This window comes from Medicago truncatula, chromosome 2, assembly GCF_003473485.1.
Source record: "Medicago truncatula cultivar Jemalong A17 chromosome 2, MtrunA17r5.0-ANR, whole genome shotgun sequence".
Taxonomy (NCBI): Eukaryota; Viridiplantae; Streptophyta; class Magnoliopsida; order Fabales; family Fabaceae; genus Medicago; species Medicago truncatula.
Genome location: NC_053043.1, coordinates 32,904,562 through 32,920,353, shown reverse-complemented (window position 1 = coordinate 32,920,353; position 15,792 = coordinate 32,904,562). Strand labels below are relative to the sequence as shown.

Genomic DNA, 15,792 nt, shown 5'->3' with positions numbered 1-15,792 from the left:
AATACTTATTCGGTGTATCAAATCTTACCATTGTACCACACTTTTGTGAACACATGCATGATATAGTAATTAACAAGGTGGCAATGTTAGAGAGAGAATAGGGAGTTAGATGTCTTTTTATAAAGTAAGGTATGCATGTTAGAATAGGTTAACTTTATTTCTTTTTATAAATAAATAAATAAAATTCATAATATTAAATACATTCTTTTAAGTAAGGCTATAGTTAGTTCCTTCTCACTTGCTTTATACTTTGAGAAGGTTAACAAAAACCATTCACTTCCATTTTCTCTTCTTCAAAAACGCACCATATTCTTCCCTATTTTGCATCCGCATTTGTTCTTGAATCTCTGCGGTATTCTCTTCACAGAGATGGAAAGAATGTTCCCTCCAAAGAAGCCTTCAACTATGAATTCACATGATAGACCCATGTGTGTTCAAGGTGACTCAGGTCTTGTTCTTACAACTGACCCAAAACCTCGTCTTCGTTGGACTGTTGAACTCCATGAACGTTTTGTTGATGCTGTTACTCAGCTTGGAGGACCTGATAGTACTATTCTTTCACTACTCTTTTTCTTTCTCTTCTCATGCACCTTTTTTGTTATTTTTATATGTTTGAATCAATACTAAGATATTTATGATGGTTTCTTAAATTTTTCAGAGGCCACTCCTAAAACTATCATGAGGGTTATGGGTGTGAAGGGTCTTACCCTTTACCATCTCAAGAGCCATCTTCAGGTTTGAATACAAAAATGAAAAAATAAAAATTTCATTTGAACTTCTTTTTTGCTTTTTTCTTTACAACACTTTAATATGGACTCAGAGATCATCTCCTACGATGCAGAGGTGCAGCAAAATTTACTTGTACAAAAATTTGCAACCGCATACAGTAGTATGTTGTTTGAGTTAAAAATTATTTTGCTGCACCGGTGCGCAGTGTGAGAGATGATCCGAGTCCCTTTTTTTATGATTAATTTTTTAGGTTTGTTTGATGTCTCTCTCTTAATTTATATCCTTTTTCTTTTCTTTGTTGTTTGTACTACATAGAAATTTAGGCTTGGAAAGCAACCCCACAAGGAATTCAATGATCACTCAATTAAGGATGGGATGAGAGGTGACACTTCTTTCTTTTCTTCTAGGTTCCAAATCTTTTTTATTTTATTTTTTGAACTTTATGATCCTTACACATGATTATGTATTATATTTATATTGACAAGATCTTTATATATGGCAGCTTCAGCTTTAGAACTGCAACGGAATACTGCTTCCTCTTCTGCTATGATTGGCCGCAACATGAATGAGTATGCATTCCAATTCCCTTCTTCTCACTATACATCACTTATTTTAATTTGAACGAACTTGTATGTAAAGAAAATTTTGAGAGAATTTTCAAAATTCTTCTTGCTCAAGTTTTTGTTTTGAATCTTTTTCTTGGGGGGTGGAACTCTTTCAATTAGTAACTCACACAAGGTTGATGTAATTAGGATGCAAATTGAGGTGCAGAGAAGACTACATGAGCAGCTTGAGGTAAACACACAAACTTTACAAAAGCTCTACAAAATCTTTTTATAAGTGCACATATATTTGGAATCTTGGCGAGTTTGACGAAATTATAACGGTGGCACCGTGATTTTGTTGAACCTTCTAAGTTCTAAGTGCATATTTTTCCAAAATTAAACCTAGATCCTTTGCAACCAGTTGTATGGTGCAATCAATTGTATATACAGTGCATCCGGCTTTAGAGAATCCAATTTGTTGCATAATTAGTATTTTCAATGGACACGTTCTAACTTGAATTTAGTTGTATATTTCAGGTACAAAAACACCTTCAACTAAGAATTGAAGCTCAAGGGAAATACATGCAAAGTATATTGGAGAAAGCTTATCAAACACTTGCAGGTGAAAACATGGCATCTACAACTAATAACTTAAAGGGTGTTGTTGTAGGACCTCATGGAATGGCTGAAATGGGACTATTGAAAGAATTTGGTTCACCTCTTAGTTTTTCATCTTTTCAAGATCTCGACCTATTCGGAGGCGGCGGCGGCGGTGGTGATCAACTTGACCTTCAACAAAACATGGACAAGCAAACCCTAGATCATCATGGATTTATGCAAATCAATGAGAATTTATGTCTTGGCAAGAAAAGGCCTAACCCTAACACTAACCCTTATAGCGGAAATGGAAAAAACCCATTAATGTGGAGTGATGATTTAAGGCTTCAAGATTTAGGGACAGCTTCATCATGCTTGGATGATCCTTTCAAAGGTGATCAAATACAAATTGCACCTCCATCATTGGATAGAGGAAGTGATATTGAAACTATAGATATTTATGATACAAAGCCTTTACTTCAAGGGGAAATTTTAGGTGAAAAGAAATTTGATGCATCTATGAATAAACTTGAAAGACCTTCACCAAGAAGAGGGCCATCTCTTCATGCTGAAAGAATGAGTCCTATGATTAGTACTGGTACTATGGCACAAGGTAGAGGTTCACCATTTGGATAAAAATTAGTTATCTAATGTCTTTAGATTATTTGATAATTAATTATGTTTATGTAATTGTTCCTTTGTTGTGAAACTCTCTTAGGTATGATATCTAGGGTTTTAAATTTGGTCTTGGAAATTATCATGTTCTTATGAGGTATAATGCCTTGCATGGCAAACCAAAGTTTCAATTATTCTAACTATGATATAATTAAAGCACTTTAAATGTGCCTAGTTAATGTGAGCATTCTCACTTGTATGTTTTACTTTGCATCTTTAATATGGTCATTTTATATTAAATTTTTTGTTTTAACAAATTTAGGTGAATGCTTGTCTGCATGGTGTTATGATAGATGAGAAAAACTCGAAGCAAGCATATAAACTTTTCTTCTTTTTATCACCGATGATTTTTCTTTGTACTTTTTCTCTTGGACCCACTTCTAATGTTTTTTATTCTGACACTATGTGTGGAACATTCCCTGCGTCACTCTTAAGCAGTTTTTTTTCCTATATATATATATATTTTCTTCCAAGAAGTGAGATATTTTGTACATTAAAATCGGTAGGATGACATATATATTATGTCATAGGAGTCATTTACTGTTACATTGATTTTATGAGGTTTGAAAATAAATGAAATAAAATTAAAAGTAAAAAATTAATTTGAAATGAAAATATGAGTAATATTTTGTCATTCAGAAAATAAAAAAGATAATTTTTTTATTATTATAAGTAAATATATTAATAAGAGTACAAAGGTAGTACAAATCTCGTATATAAGCTAAAAAATTCAAGTAGTACACATCTTGTATATAAGCTAAAAAATTCAAGGTGAGATTCTCTATATTTTCCACCAATTACAACAAATATAAAATTAGTTAATGATATAATTATTGATATTGATAAAAAAAATCTGTTTAAATTGAGTTTCTTTAGGCTTTTAAGGTGATGATGACTTTGTTCAATACATGCAAGTCATAATTAGCCTTTATACATATAAGTTAAACACTAATCATTTGAAGTTAGTTGGTACAAGTTAGTTACTCAATGATTGAAGACAAATCTCTTGGGAAAATATAAAAACAACCAAAATAGGTTTATTTTATCTATTATATTTTATTTATATTAAAGAGAGACAAATCTTAGAGTACTCAAGGCATATATATAAATTGGAATATAGAAAGATATTGCAGAGTGAATGGAAGAAAGTTAAAAGAGAGAATAATCAACTTTAAAAAAATGCCAAGTCATTTTCAAGTGAAGAGGTACACTGCCACATGATCTTAGCTTTCTCTTCAAGTTCCTAAGGGATATGAAGTTGAAACCGACAGAGAGTATCTGTCTTTCACTATCTTTCCTCTTCTTTACTGCTCTATGTTCTTTGAGAATAACATGATCAGGACAACATGGTTGTATCTTATCACACAAGATTTCACTTCAAAATTTTAATTCTACCTTCTATTTTTGTCTAATAGGAAATTGCTTCCTTTACTAACTTTGTTTTAATAAAGCAAAGAGTGAATGCTACCGTAGTAGACTAACATGTGATGATCTAATACTTTGGTCTAGATTTAAATCTTGAATTTAAGTGTGCAAAAAACAAATATATACATAATTGGACTAGTAATAATATGCTAGGTTGATGATCTCTTGTGAAAATTATTTTTTTGGGGAGATCCTACTCTTGAAAAGTAAATACTCTTATTGTAGTTGCATGTGATAGTACGATAATTGATCGTTTTTTATTCACAAGAGAGGAGTTATATGGAGATGATTTCATCAAACAAATAAGGTGATTAATTAGCAAAGTAGAAAAAACAATATTTTTAAAATTTTGATGTATAACATTGGGCACGTTAGGAAAAAATAGGAGTGCTTATACACAGACACGTATAGGTGGCATACACCCCTTAAACCCCCACACATAAATGCAAGATGTGGCAATGTGGGTCCAAAATGACTACATATCCTTTATTACACATTACCAAAATATCCTCCCACATAGTGTGTGTACAAGAGTGGTATGGAAAAAGGATGTCTATCTATATTTTCCCTTTACTAACAGTCCACTTCTAGTTTTTGTTTTTTAGGTATAATAAGATAAACAAGAATCATATTACTTACTCATTGAGGATTTACAATGAAATTTTTTATGTCTAAATAAAGGGCATAATTTCACATTTAAACAAAAAGTTACATTAAATATGTGAATGTTAACAAAATATCCCTTTTATGCATTTTCCATATTACCTAGTTATCAAGCAAAAGGAGGGAGTAATAAAACCTTTAAAATCCAGAGAGAGATTAGAAAGAAAAAAAAAAGGAAGGACAATCCTTTTGCTGATATGTTCTTTAGATAATATGTAGTAATCTTTAGGTACATTTAATTCATAGATTTATAAAGACCCTATATGGGTAGCTTTGCCTTCCAGCTTGTTAAAACTTGCTTTAAAAGAACTATAATCAATATATAAACAAGCATACACACATGCATAAACCTTCACCTTGTCTCCATTTCCTTATTGTAAATTAGAACCATGACCATGAAGCTTTTCTTTCCTAAGAGATAAAAAATAAAAGGGTTGCGCTGTTACCTTTATTGGTTGCAGAGAAAATTTTAAGGCACACTGCAAGTTGTTAAAGAAAGCTCTCTCTTGCTCCACTAATGTAGTACTCAGAGAGAGAGAGTGAAATAGGAAAAGTTAATAAAGCCTAAAGGGGTTAGGAAGAATACAACGCACTTCCATGCGTGCAGTTATCGAGGAAGCTTCTACCTTTATGTGCTCAAAGTTATATGAGTCTTAACATTTAAAGGTGAAAGAAGATGGCATCATCAAATATACCACCTTTGTTTTTTTTTGTTTTTTGTTTATTGCTATTTCAAAGCAATCTAACCCATGTTGATTTTGGAAATAGATCTTATATAACTGACAGGGGTTTCTTTTGGAATTAATGTATGGTAGTTGTGCAGTCAAGCATGCACGTTCTTCCATGCACATGTATATCATTAGCAAATTGTTGTTGAACTTGAAAGGTATTGGGGTAAATCAGTCATGTGCTCCAAGGAGTGATTTCTTCAGAAAAAAATTACGATTTCATTAAATACTCAAAAGAGTGCTAAGTCACATACACATGATAGAGACGTGTCTGGTCTAAGGGCCAAGTCACCAAACCAAGGTTTTAATCCTCAAGATTTTTTGTTAAAAAATTTCTAAAACAAATCAATTTAGTTATAAGTATATATTATATATTATGATATATTAATAATCAATATTTGTTAAGTTTAGTTGGTCAATTTTTAGCTATATTATAAATTTTTAGGACTAACTAAACCAAACAAATATTGATTATTAATATGTCATATTATATACTTATTTTCACTCCTTCACTCTTAGAGCTAAATTGATTTATGAAATTTATTTTCATCTAAAAAGGCTATAAATATTTCACTCTTTCTCGCAATTTCTTTCTTTTACTTGTCATAGTTAGATAGGTTAGTAAAATACTTGTCATGGTTTGAAGTTAAGTTTGGGATTGCTGTTTGGAGTTAACAACATTCTAAGTTTAGGGTGGGGTACTAGTAAAACTTGGTTTTCAAAAGAAAAAAAATGAAAAAGAAAAATGTAGGTTAAACATCAAAATGATGGCCTAAAAAAAAAAAAATAGAAAATCAAGATTAAAAAAAAAGTTTAGTCTCTTAGTAAAAAAGGAGTTCTACTAGTGCCTAAATTGTTTGAACTGGCTAAATAAATGAAAGCTAGTACCTCATAACAATGGTTGTGACACAGTTTGAGAAATAAGTTAAAGGTTTAGATGACAAAGATCGTCAAAGTATTTCAAATAGGGAATCCTTAGGAACTAATTAACTCCAAAGTGCTTCTTTGCCTACTTTCCCAAATATATCCCACCTTAACCTCAGCCACGTTATAACCTTGAAAAGTCCTCTATATGTGTGTATAATGATATAAACCTTGAATGTCTATGTATAATTGCTTCAATCTCATAGCAAGATACAATCACATGACAAGTAGAGTGTGGTAAATGCTTTGACCAGTGCCACAAGCTTTAGAAGATACATATGTGTATCTTGGAATCATATGTGGTTGAAAGTAAGAGTATCCTCTCTAAGTTTGATCCACTTGCATTGAGGTGGTATGCTACTCAAGTTTGATAGTGGTAGGAACGAAAATTTTAGCAAAGCCTCCGGAAAGGCATGTTTTATTCTTTTAAATTCATGTGAATTCTAACTTTTTGCTATTGTGTTACTTAAGTTTGGGGTTATGATGACAGAACATCATATGACATTTTGGCTATCTTGTTAGTACTTTTTCTTTGCATTTGAAGACAAATAAGATGAGATTTAGAGGAATTGTCAATGTTTGAGGAACATGTTATATTGTTTTCACTCTAGTCGTTGTAATTTAGTTTTAGCCTAGATCATGCAACTCCATAGGTTTTTTAAGTGTTTTGTAGCGAGGAATCATGTAAATTAACAAATCAAGACATCACGTGAAGGATCAACGATGAAGAATTGAAGATCAAGGGTTCTTAGAAGGTCGTTGAAGACAATACAAAGTGAAGAAAATTCATTTCAAGTTCCTAGGAGATTTTAGACGGAAGAAAGATCGAAAACAGGATGGAAATGTAAGAAATCGCACCTGCGGGGCTGCCTCAGGTGCCCCTGTGCCTGTACCATGCATCCCTACTCATGAGATATCATTCCTTGCTCCCTAGGCACCCATGCACTCCAGCGTCTATAAGCAAAAAACTAACCACTTTTTTCTTGTTTTCCAAGCTAGATCGGCGGATAAAACCCAATTTTCTTCTCTTAATCCCTAAGTAATCTCATTTTATAAATGAAGACCCTTGCAGACTATTTTATACATTCAGAAAATTTTGACGGGGAAGGTAAATGTCAAGCATCAAAGTTCTAAGGCAGGATTTCTCCATCTTTTGTTCTCTCTTGGGTATGTTATTCTATTGTTTTCTTATGATGTTTGTTGCCATGAGCAACTAAGCCTCTTGATTAGGGTTCCACGATGAACCCCTTCTTAATTTGGAATTTATTAATAAAGTTTTTATTTAGTTTATGCTTTTGATTGTGTTGAGATTTAAATTAGAGTATGCCCGTTCATTAATGCTTCGTCAATTGGTTAACTACTATTGTAACCTTAGGGATTAATCTGTAGGATTAAAGTAAGCACTGACAACCCAAAATTTTATCAGTTCATTGGCTTTTCTAGTTACTACGTTTATAGAGGTTAGGAAGTTAAAGTTTGAGTCTTTTTCGTCATCACTCCTTTCTTTAGAAAAACGTAGTACATAACTCTGGTTGGTTCTAAACAAGTTATCTAAAGAAACTAGTGCAGGTTTTACAGTTGGGATTCATTAAATTAATGATGCGCCACATAAGTTGTTTGATTTCTTAAAAGATAATTTCAATAAAAGCGAAGGGGGGATTCAAGGAAACACTAATCATCGTTACTCATCTTAATCACAAAAATATAATCTTGCATTGGGCAGGGAAATTCACTGCAATTCTATTCACTTTTATTTACTTTCGCTTTTGATATAAGTTTTATTAGTTACTAAGTTGAACGACAATCCCTGCGGAGAACGATAAACTGACTACTTTATTACTTGTTACGATTTGATGCACTTGCCAATTTCGTCCATCAACAACTCCTCTAATTCTCATCCTATTTGTCTTTAAATTCAAAGAAAAGTACTAAAAACATAGCCAAAAATATCATATGATGCTCCATCATCTGAGCAAAAGTACTAGAATAAGAACATACCTTTTGCTCAGATTGTCACTCATCCCACCGTCAGACGTAACTATATTACCATTTCCATGCAAGAGGAACAAACTTAGAGAAGATACAATTACTTTCAACCAAATAAAATTCCAAGATACACGTATATACCTCCTAAAGCCGGTGGGGCTGGTCAAGGCATTTGTCACACTCAGCCATCATGTGATTGTACCTTACTATGAGATTGAAGCAATTCGAAATAGACATTCAAGGTCTATATCACCATACACACTGGAGGCATTTTCAAGGTTATCACGTGGTTGAGGTTAAGGTGGGGTATATTTGAGAAAGTATGCTATGAAACACGTTGGAGTTAGTTCCTAACGATTCCCTATTTGAAAAACTTAAAAAAAAATTGTCATCCAAACTTGTAACTTCATTCACAAGCTGTGTCACAACCAATGTTTATGAGGTAATAATTTTCAGTTTTAGTCAGTTCAATTATTTGGGAACTAGTATAACTACTTTTTTTTAAGAGACTAAACTTTTGTTTTTCTCTCTTTATTTTCTATTTTTTTTGTAGACCATCATTTTGATGTCTTATCTACATTTTCTTTTTCACATTTTTTCCTTTCATAACCAAGTTCTAATAGTACCCCACCTCAAAATCTCACCAGTTATGCTATACATAATTGTAATGGTGCCTTTTTCTGAGTATCTTCCACAGCAAGCTCCAAAATTTATTTTGCTCTTGAACTTTAGAAGTAAGCTAGCTCTCTGGTGACAATGGTTGGAATAATTCTCCAAGTCTAAAACAAATTTTTTATTATTTTTGAAAGGAAAAGTTATGCAATTCATGTAAAAATAATGTGCCTAGTCGCGAGTTAGCAATAATAAGAGAAACATATTATGAGATGGAGCTGCTATGAAAAATAAATGACTGAAAATTAAAATATGGGTTGCCTCCCATTCAACGCTTGTTTAGCATCTCGAACTTGACTTATTTGTGTAAGGTGAGCTTGAGAACCCCAAACCTTCAGGTTCCTTCTCTTCTTCTTCCTCGTCTGAACAATCTCCTTCATAATCTGACCATTCATAGTCTTCTTCTGGTTCTGACTATCCATAAGCTTCTTCAGACTATGAGTCTTCTTTAGATTTCGACCCATCAGACTATTCCACAAGGGCTTTGAATGTTTCCCACATTGTCAACATGCATGATAGCCAAGTCGTATGCATATGATGGTGGAGTCACCTTGTAGCATTGATAAGAACTGTTAGATCTAATGAAAACCTCCTTCTTCTCAAAGTCAACCAAAGCTTTAGCAGTCACCATTAATGACCTTCCTAGAATCACCATGTCGTCTTGCTCTCTTTTATCCTGTGCAACAATAACATCGATTTCAAATTAAAATCCATCAATATCAACCATCATATTTCTCACCATACCTACAAGTTTTGTTTCACTGCCATCTGCAAGACCAGCATTCATAAAACAAGGTCGTAATGTTAATCCTCTAACCTGGTTGAAGGTGGATAGCGACATAAGATTGCCATCTACTCTTAGATCACACAAAGCTTCTCCTACAAAAATATTCCCTACAGTAACAAGGAAATTAAAACATTCAGGATTTCCTTCTTATCGTGGTACCTGAAAATCATGAATCGACAACAATTTTGGGTTAGAGAAATAAAATCTTCATTAGAGGGCTTCTCCTTCAGCTTCAGGATCTCCTGCAAAAATTTCATACAACAATGACTCTTTTCGACAATTTCTTTGATGGGTATATTTGCTTTAATCTTTTCTAAAGCTTTAACGAGCTCTTGAAAATTTTCATTTTTTTTATGCTCACTAACTTCTACTCCCACGCCAAGAATCTTGCCTCCTTTAAGATCATGTTGTGTATCTTTCTCAACTATTGTCTCCGATACTTCAACATCCCCCTTGTTTTCCATCTTCCTTCTATTTTTGTTTTTCTTTAAAGGCTTCTTTCCTATCATAGACATCACATCCATGGTTGGTATTATTTTCTCTTCATAAGTCACATCCTTAACTACTTCCTGAGTACTAGACTTAACCTTACTTATATTCTCCTCCTCAATCAAATTCTCCTTAGACACTTCCTTTATGGCCTCCTTCTTACTTTGATTACTTAGCTCCTTACTCTTCCAGTTTTTATCAAACCTTATTATCCACCATTATGATTCCCTTTGTTTCATTTGGCGGTGTGCCATTCTTTATGCTTATTCGATTACCCGAAGTTCACGTTGTTTGGCTAGAAATCTGTTTGTAAATCTTAGATAAATAAGGTTATGTTCAATAGCATCAATGGTAGACGATAGACTTTTAGCAAGTGTATTAAAAATATATCGAAGGAATAAAATTTATAAGTTCGTATCTACAGGGACTATTTCAATTTCTACTCGGCAAAAGCGTTAAAATAAAGGATGTATTAAATTTATGGGTTGCCCTAGGCAGTTGGATTCGGTTGCATAAAACTTAAACAAAGTAAATAAAAGGTTTGATAATTGGATTAAAACAGATGATCAAGCCTTTCGAATCCTCTATTGCTTACTGTGAGTAATTTGGCTCTCTTCTCTCTCAAAGAAGTTAACCTAGCTTTTCGACGGATTAACTAAGTGGTTTTGATCAATCTCTTGACTCAAAACCCTTTCCTAAGTTATAATCTTTTAATCTCTTAAACCGATTGAATAACCACGGAAGCATGGTGAGAACGTTAATCCATAAGTCATAATTCTCAATTTCTTATCTCTAGGTTCATATGTTGAATTAAATAGATTTACTATTTCATGATTAAAATATAGGGTTAGTAGTCATTCAATTCCTAAGATCAATTTATATGGTTGAAAAAAGCATTAATTAAGCACAAATAATTATGAATAAAGATTAGGGTTTCATTGATGTTAAAGAGAGTTCTTAACAAATTACACCATCACAGATCGCAAAGATTTATCTCATAGCTTAATTAATCTAAGAGTTTAGCTACTCATAACAAAACAATCAAATACATAGAAAATAGTGAACATACATAAATCAGAACCAACTATGAGTTGGGTGAGATCTACTGCGTGTTCTGCGGTTTCCTGGTGCCGTCTATGCTCTATTTAGGTCTCCAAAATCGCACCCTAAGCTTATGGTCGCTTCTGGATTTTATAGACACAAAATTAGGGTTTCAGAAAGCCCACCATCGTGCCACGTTACGAGACCATCGTGGTACGATTTGCTCATTAATCCTACATGGCAGCAAATTTACTCAACCATCGTGGCACGTTACACATCCATCGTGCCACGATTTTTCCAGCATCTTCAGGTAAATTCCACGCTTCAAATGTGCCACGATTCAGGTCCATCGTGACATGATTTTTCCAGCATCTTCAGGTAAATTCTTGCATTTTTCTCCAATTTGTGCAAAACTTATCTTTTATGAATCTTGGGCTGATTTAACCATGTATACAAGCATTTGACTCTCAAAACATTACAAAAAGGACAAAAATATAACTAAAAAACTAGTGTTGATGTACTGTCATCAGCAGAGTGATATTAATGTCTTATAGAGTTTCTAGGAGTACCTGTATTTTATCTACTTTTCTTTCTCTATTTTTTATATTTCTCAGTTGGCACAATTAAGGGGCTTAATTTACTTACCTGGTGTTTCAGATTGTCACCTCCCTCAATATTAGATTCTTTTCGACCACTTTCCTCATTCACGATTATCATGCACTCCTCACTTCTTAAGTTTTCAAGAGTTGTGATTTGTGTACATATTTTCCCAATTTGAGTTTCCAAATTCTTAATTGAAGCATCAATGTTTCTTCTAGATTCTTCTTGGTTCTTTGAAAGAGATTCAATTTAATTTTGAGTGACCTTCATGTACTGGTGAAGAGTTTCTTCAAGACTTTTCATTGGTTGTTGTTAGTTGGTGGCTTGAGATGGTTGAAAATTATTGCTTTCACCAAAAAAGAAATTTTGATGATTTGGCCAACCAGAATTAAAGATGTTAGAGATAGGGTACCTTTGCTTCCTAGCAACAACTCCCATGTATTTCACTTTTTCCTCGGATAACCTTAAACTTCCTAGAAGACATGTTCCAGTTTCATGAGCTTGCTTGCAAAAGTTGCATCTGATGCCATTGATTGACAGCTTCACCACCTCTTGTGCTTCCAGCTTCTTAGCCATTTCTTCAATTATTTTGGTAAGAAGCTTGTGTTTTCTAAGCAAAGCATCATAGGTTTTGAGTTTCAGCAATTCTTTCTTTTTCACAACATTCTTATCATTACCTCGAGACCTATACTCGTTCAAGGACATTTCGTCAATAAGTTCTAGAATCTCAGCGACTGTTTTGTTCTTCATTGAACGACCTGCAGAAGCATCTAAAAGCATTCTAGTTTGGGTTATCTCCATTTCAAAAAAATTTCCCTAGGCACCCCTTAAGTAGCAACTTATACCTTTCCCATGCATCATAGAGATTTTCTTCGTCTTGTTGAAAAACGGAAATTTCTCGCGTCTTTACCATGTACTTTATAGCTGTAAAAAAAGTGGCTGAGAAAGCCCCTTTTTAGCTGGTCCCAACTGGATATGCTATCACTTGGAAGTGCATTCAACAAAAAATATCATATAATGCTCTGTCATCAACATCATCATGAAATTTCTCAAGAATCTTGAATGTGGATTTGGAATCTATATCTCTCAACTAGTGTGCAATTTTTCTTATGACAAACATGCCACAAGTCTCTCCCGACTAGAAGTGTCTTGTGTCATTGGGGGAGTTATTTTAACTCTTACTTTCCCTTTCTACAATGAAGATGAAACCATTTCCCATTGACTAATGTTATGTCCACGTCCAGGGTTTAGTGATGTTCAAGAAATGTGTCACAAGGTTGGTCTAGAGAATACTTCAAAGATCTCAGCAATCTTAGTGGCTGAAGTAGGCATCTTAGCTTCGTCGGTAATATGGATGGATCACAACTCCTTTGAAGTACAAGATCACAAAGTATATCTTTATTCAACTACATGTTTACAAGTCTTCATTTGGAAGTCCAACCTCCCACTCCCCTAGAACAACCTGTGAGGTGTGTTGGAATAAAGGGGATGGAGATGCAATGATTCTCAATGTGGACGGAAGTGCTCTTACTAATCCAGGGAAGGAAGGCTTTGGTGGCTTGGTGCGTAAGCATGATGGAACATTTCAATTTGGTTTCTATGGGAGTGTAGGTTTGTCTAATATTCTTCATGCTGAACTTTTAGTGTGCATCAGACTTTGTTGGCAGACGAAATTTAGGGAAATAATGTGTTTATCATATTCCTTGCATATGGTTAAACTTGTCACAAAGGGAACATCTCAGTTTCATCATTATGCTAATAAGCTAGAGATAATTATAAATTTTCTTACATAGAGATTGGACAATATATCTCCATCACACCTTTCGTGAAGGAAATGCTTATGATGATGTGTTATCAAAGCTCGGAACTAATAATGTAGATCATCTAATTGTGCTTCAGGAGCGTCCATCTAGTTTGTCATCAGCTTTGCTAGCCGATGTTGTGTAAGGATGTAATTCTTTTTTTCCTTTTTATTTCTTTTCCTTTTCTCATGTGACAAAAAAAAAAACTTCTAGAAAATGAGTTAAAGGTGCACTCTTGATTTTAAATATGTATTGTTTTTTTGGGATTAATTTTGTATAGCATGTTAGTCCAATTTTTTATTGGTATTAAGAAATTTAATATAGTTGTCAATCACCACTAACAACACGAATAAAAGTAAACTTGCTTTTAACATGAACCTTGAAGAAGTTTAAAAGGTGCGCCTCAATATTTTTAGTATACTCCATCGTTTTAAAATAGTTATCTCTTTATAATTTTTTTATTTTTCTTAAAATAATTGTCATTTTAGAATATCAATGCAATAATTATTATTTTTTCACTATCATATCCTTATTTATTGAATTTCATTAAACTTAACCACTTCACTAACTACAACAAGTAAATGTATTTTAATAAATGATACTGATTTTACCATTGAAATCAACACAATTAATCATTCATTTAAATATTGTCTACAAATCTTAAACGACTATTATTTTAAGATGGAGGAAGTATATATAATTGGGGAAAAAGGCGTAGCATTTTACTTAAAATAACGAGGTTCCATATTTAGACTTTTGGAATGATTGTTCAAATTGATACTAACTCGTTATTTAGTGGAGATCGTTAACTACTTGAACTCAATTACCTCGTTTCTTTTTTAGTTTCAACGCACCCATAGAAGAATGTTGTAACAAACTGAAAAATGGTCGTTAACTACTTGAAACTCAATTACCTCGGTTCTATTTGTGCTTCATATTAAAATGGTACAAATCTACCTTAAAACTATTTAGGAGATCCCTATTAGAAATCTCAAATATAAGATGTATACTATTGGGCAAAACCCAAAATATGAAGAGAATGCTAACGATTGCGTTATGCATATTATTAGCAATTGCCAATCTAATACAAGCGGTTATGTTCAACTACTTCTTTTTTCTGTTGAATAGAGTTCAACTACTTTCTTTTTCTTAACAATCCCAATCACAACTTTGGGTCTCATTAAAAAATGTTCACATTATTTCTTAACAAAAAATGTTCACATTATATATCTCAATCAAAGTAAAGAACATAAACTTCTTTTGTCCCCACAACCCTTTCCTCCCTCCTCACAAACACTCAAAACTTCCTTAAGTTCATAGGCTAGAAAGATTCATTCTTTTGTGTTTTTAATTTTCAAGTAGAAAAAGAAACCAAACAAAGAAACAAGAAAACATACATGACATAGCAAAATCTACATAACATGTTGTAGTCTTGAAAGTGCTTTGTCACCCGGAACATTGCCTACTTGTTGGCCAATTAGAGGATTCAACTTATCAAATTAAATTAAAAGTAATGTTGGGATGTCATTAAATATTATACTATATGCTTTTGTTATAAAGAAAAAGAAACAGGACAAGGAAACAACTTTTGATTAAGATAGGATTACGGTAGTTTCGTAGTTTTGAATTGACGATATTAATTACTTGCTCTTAAATTTTATTTTCTTGTTTTTCCCTGTTTTATCATCTCTCTTCTTTTGGGAAGCTTTTTTTTTTTTTTTTTTTTTTATAAAAGCTAAACATAACTTTTAAAAAATTGTTCTTTAAGCTTCGGAAATTGCTCTCACGTACTCAAATTTACTTTCACTATCTCCAACGGCAACTTATTGTCGTTCTCTCCTTAACATTTAGCTTAAGAGCGAACGACAGTTAACTGCCGTTAAAGGTATTAAGATAATTACTGAGTGCGTAAGAACAATTTCAAAAGCTTAAAGAGGAATTTTCCAACTTTAATAGAGAAGTTTGTTTAATATGGATCTCTTTAAAATGGTTTAAGAGTGAATCCTTAATCAATTTTAGTAAAAATAAAAAATAAAAAAAATCAATCCTTTGAATATTTTTTGAATAAAATCTTTTGAAAGCAATCCTTTGAATATTTTTTGAGAGTGTTGGATATGTGGAACTAAAGT

At 32.9% G+C, this 15,792-nt stretch overlaps 1 protein-coding gene across 2 annotated transcripts; it reads left to right on the top strand.

The window, feature by feature from the left end:
• Positions 1 to 200: 200 nt before the first annotated feature.
• On the top strand, positions 201 to 2,745 carry LOC25497052 (myb family transcription factor IPN2). Of its 2 annotated transcripts, none has more exons than XM_013596615.3 (6): positions 201 to 547; positions 659 to 735; positions 1,045 to 1,111; positions 1,232 to 1,298; positions 1,482 to 1,524; positions 1,812 to 2,745. In XM_013596615.3, the coding sequence occupies exons 1-6, from the start codon at positions 370 to 372 to the stop codon at positions 2,505 to 2,507; spliced, it is 1,128 nt and encodes a 375-aa protein (XP_013452069.1). In that variant the 5' UTR covers positions 201 to 369; the 3' UTR covers positions 2,508 to 2,745. The 2 variants fall into 2 exon arrangements, with proteins under 2 accessions (XP_013452069.1, XP_039686561.1); XM_039830627.1 differs by having other exon boundaries at positions 224 to 547; positions 1,045 to 1,102.
• Positions 2,746 to 15,792: the final 13,047 nt, after the last annotated feature.

Bases quoted from the DNA above. Each gene is read 5' to 3' on its own strand.
- LOC25497052 (XM_013596615.3), top strand. From the start codon at position 370: ATGGAAAGAATGTTCCCTCCAAAGAAGCCTTCAACTATGAATTCACAT. The intron at 548-658 runs GTACTATTCTTT...TAAATTTTTCAG, and splicing joins TCAGCTTGGAGGACCTGATA to AGGCCACTCCTAAAACTATC. The intron at 736-1,044 runs GTTTGAATACAA...TGTACTACATAG, and splicing joins ATCTCAAGAGCCATCTTCAG to AAATTTAGGCTTGGAAAGCA.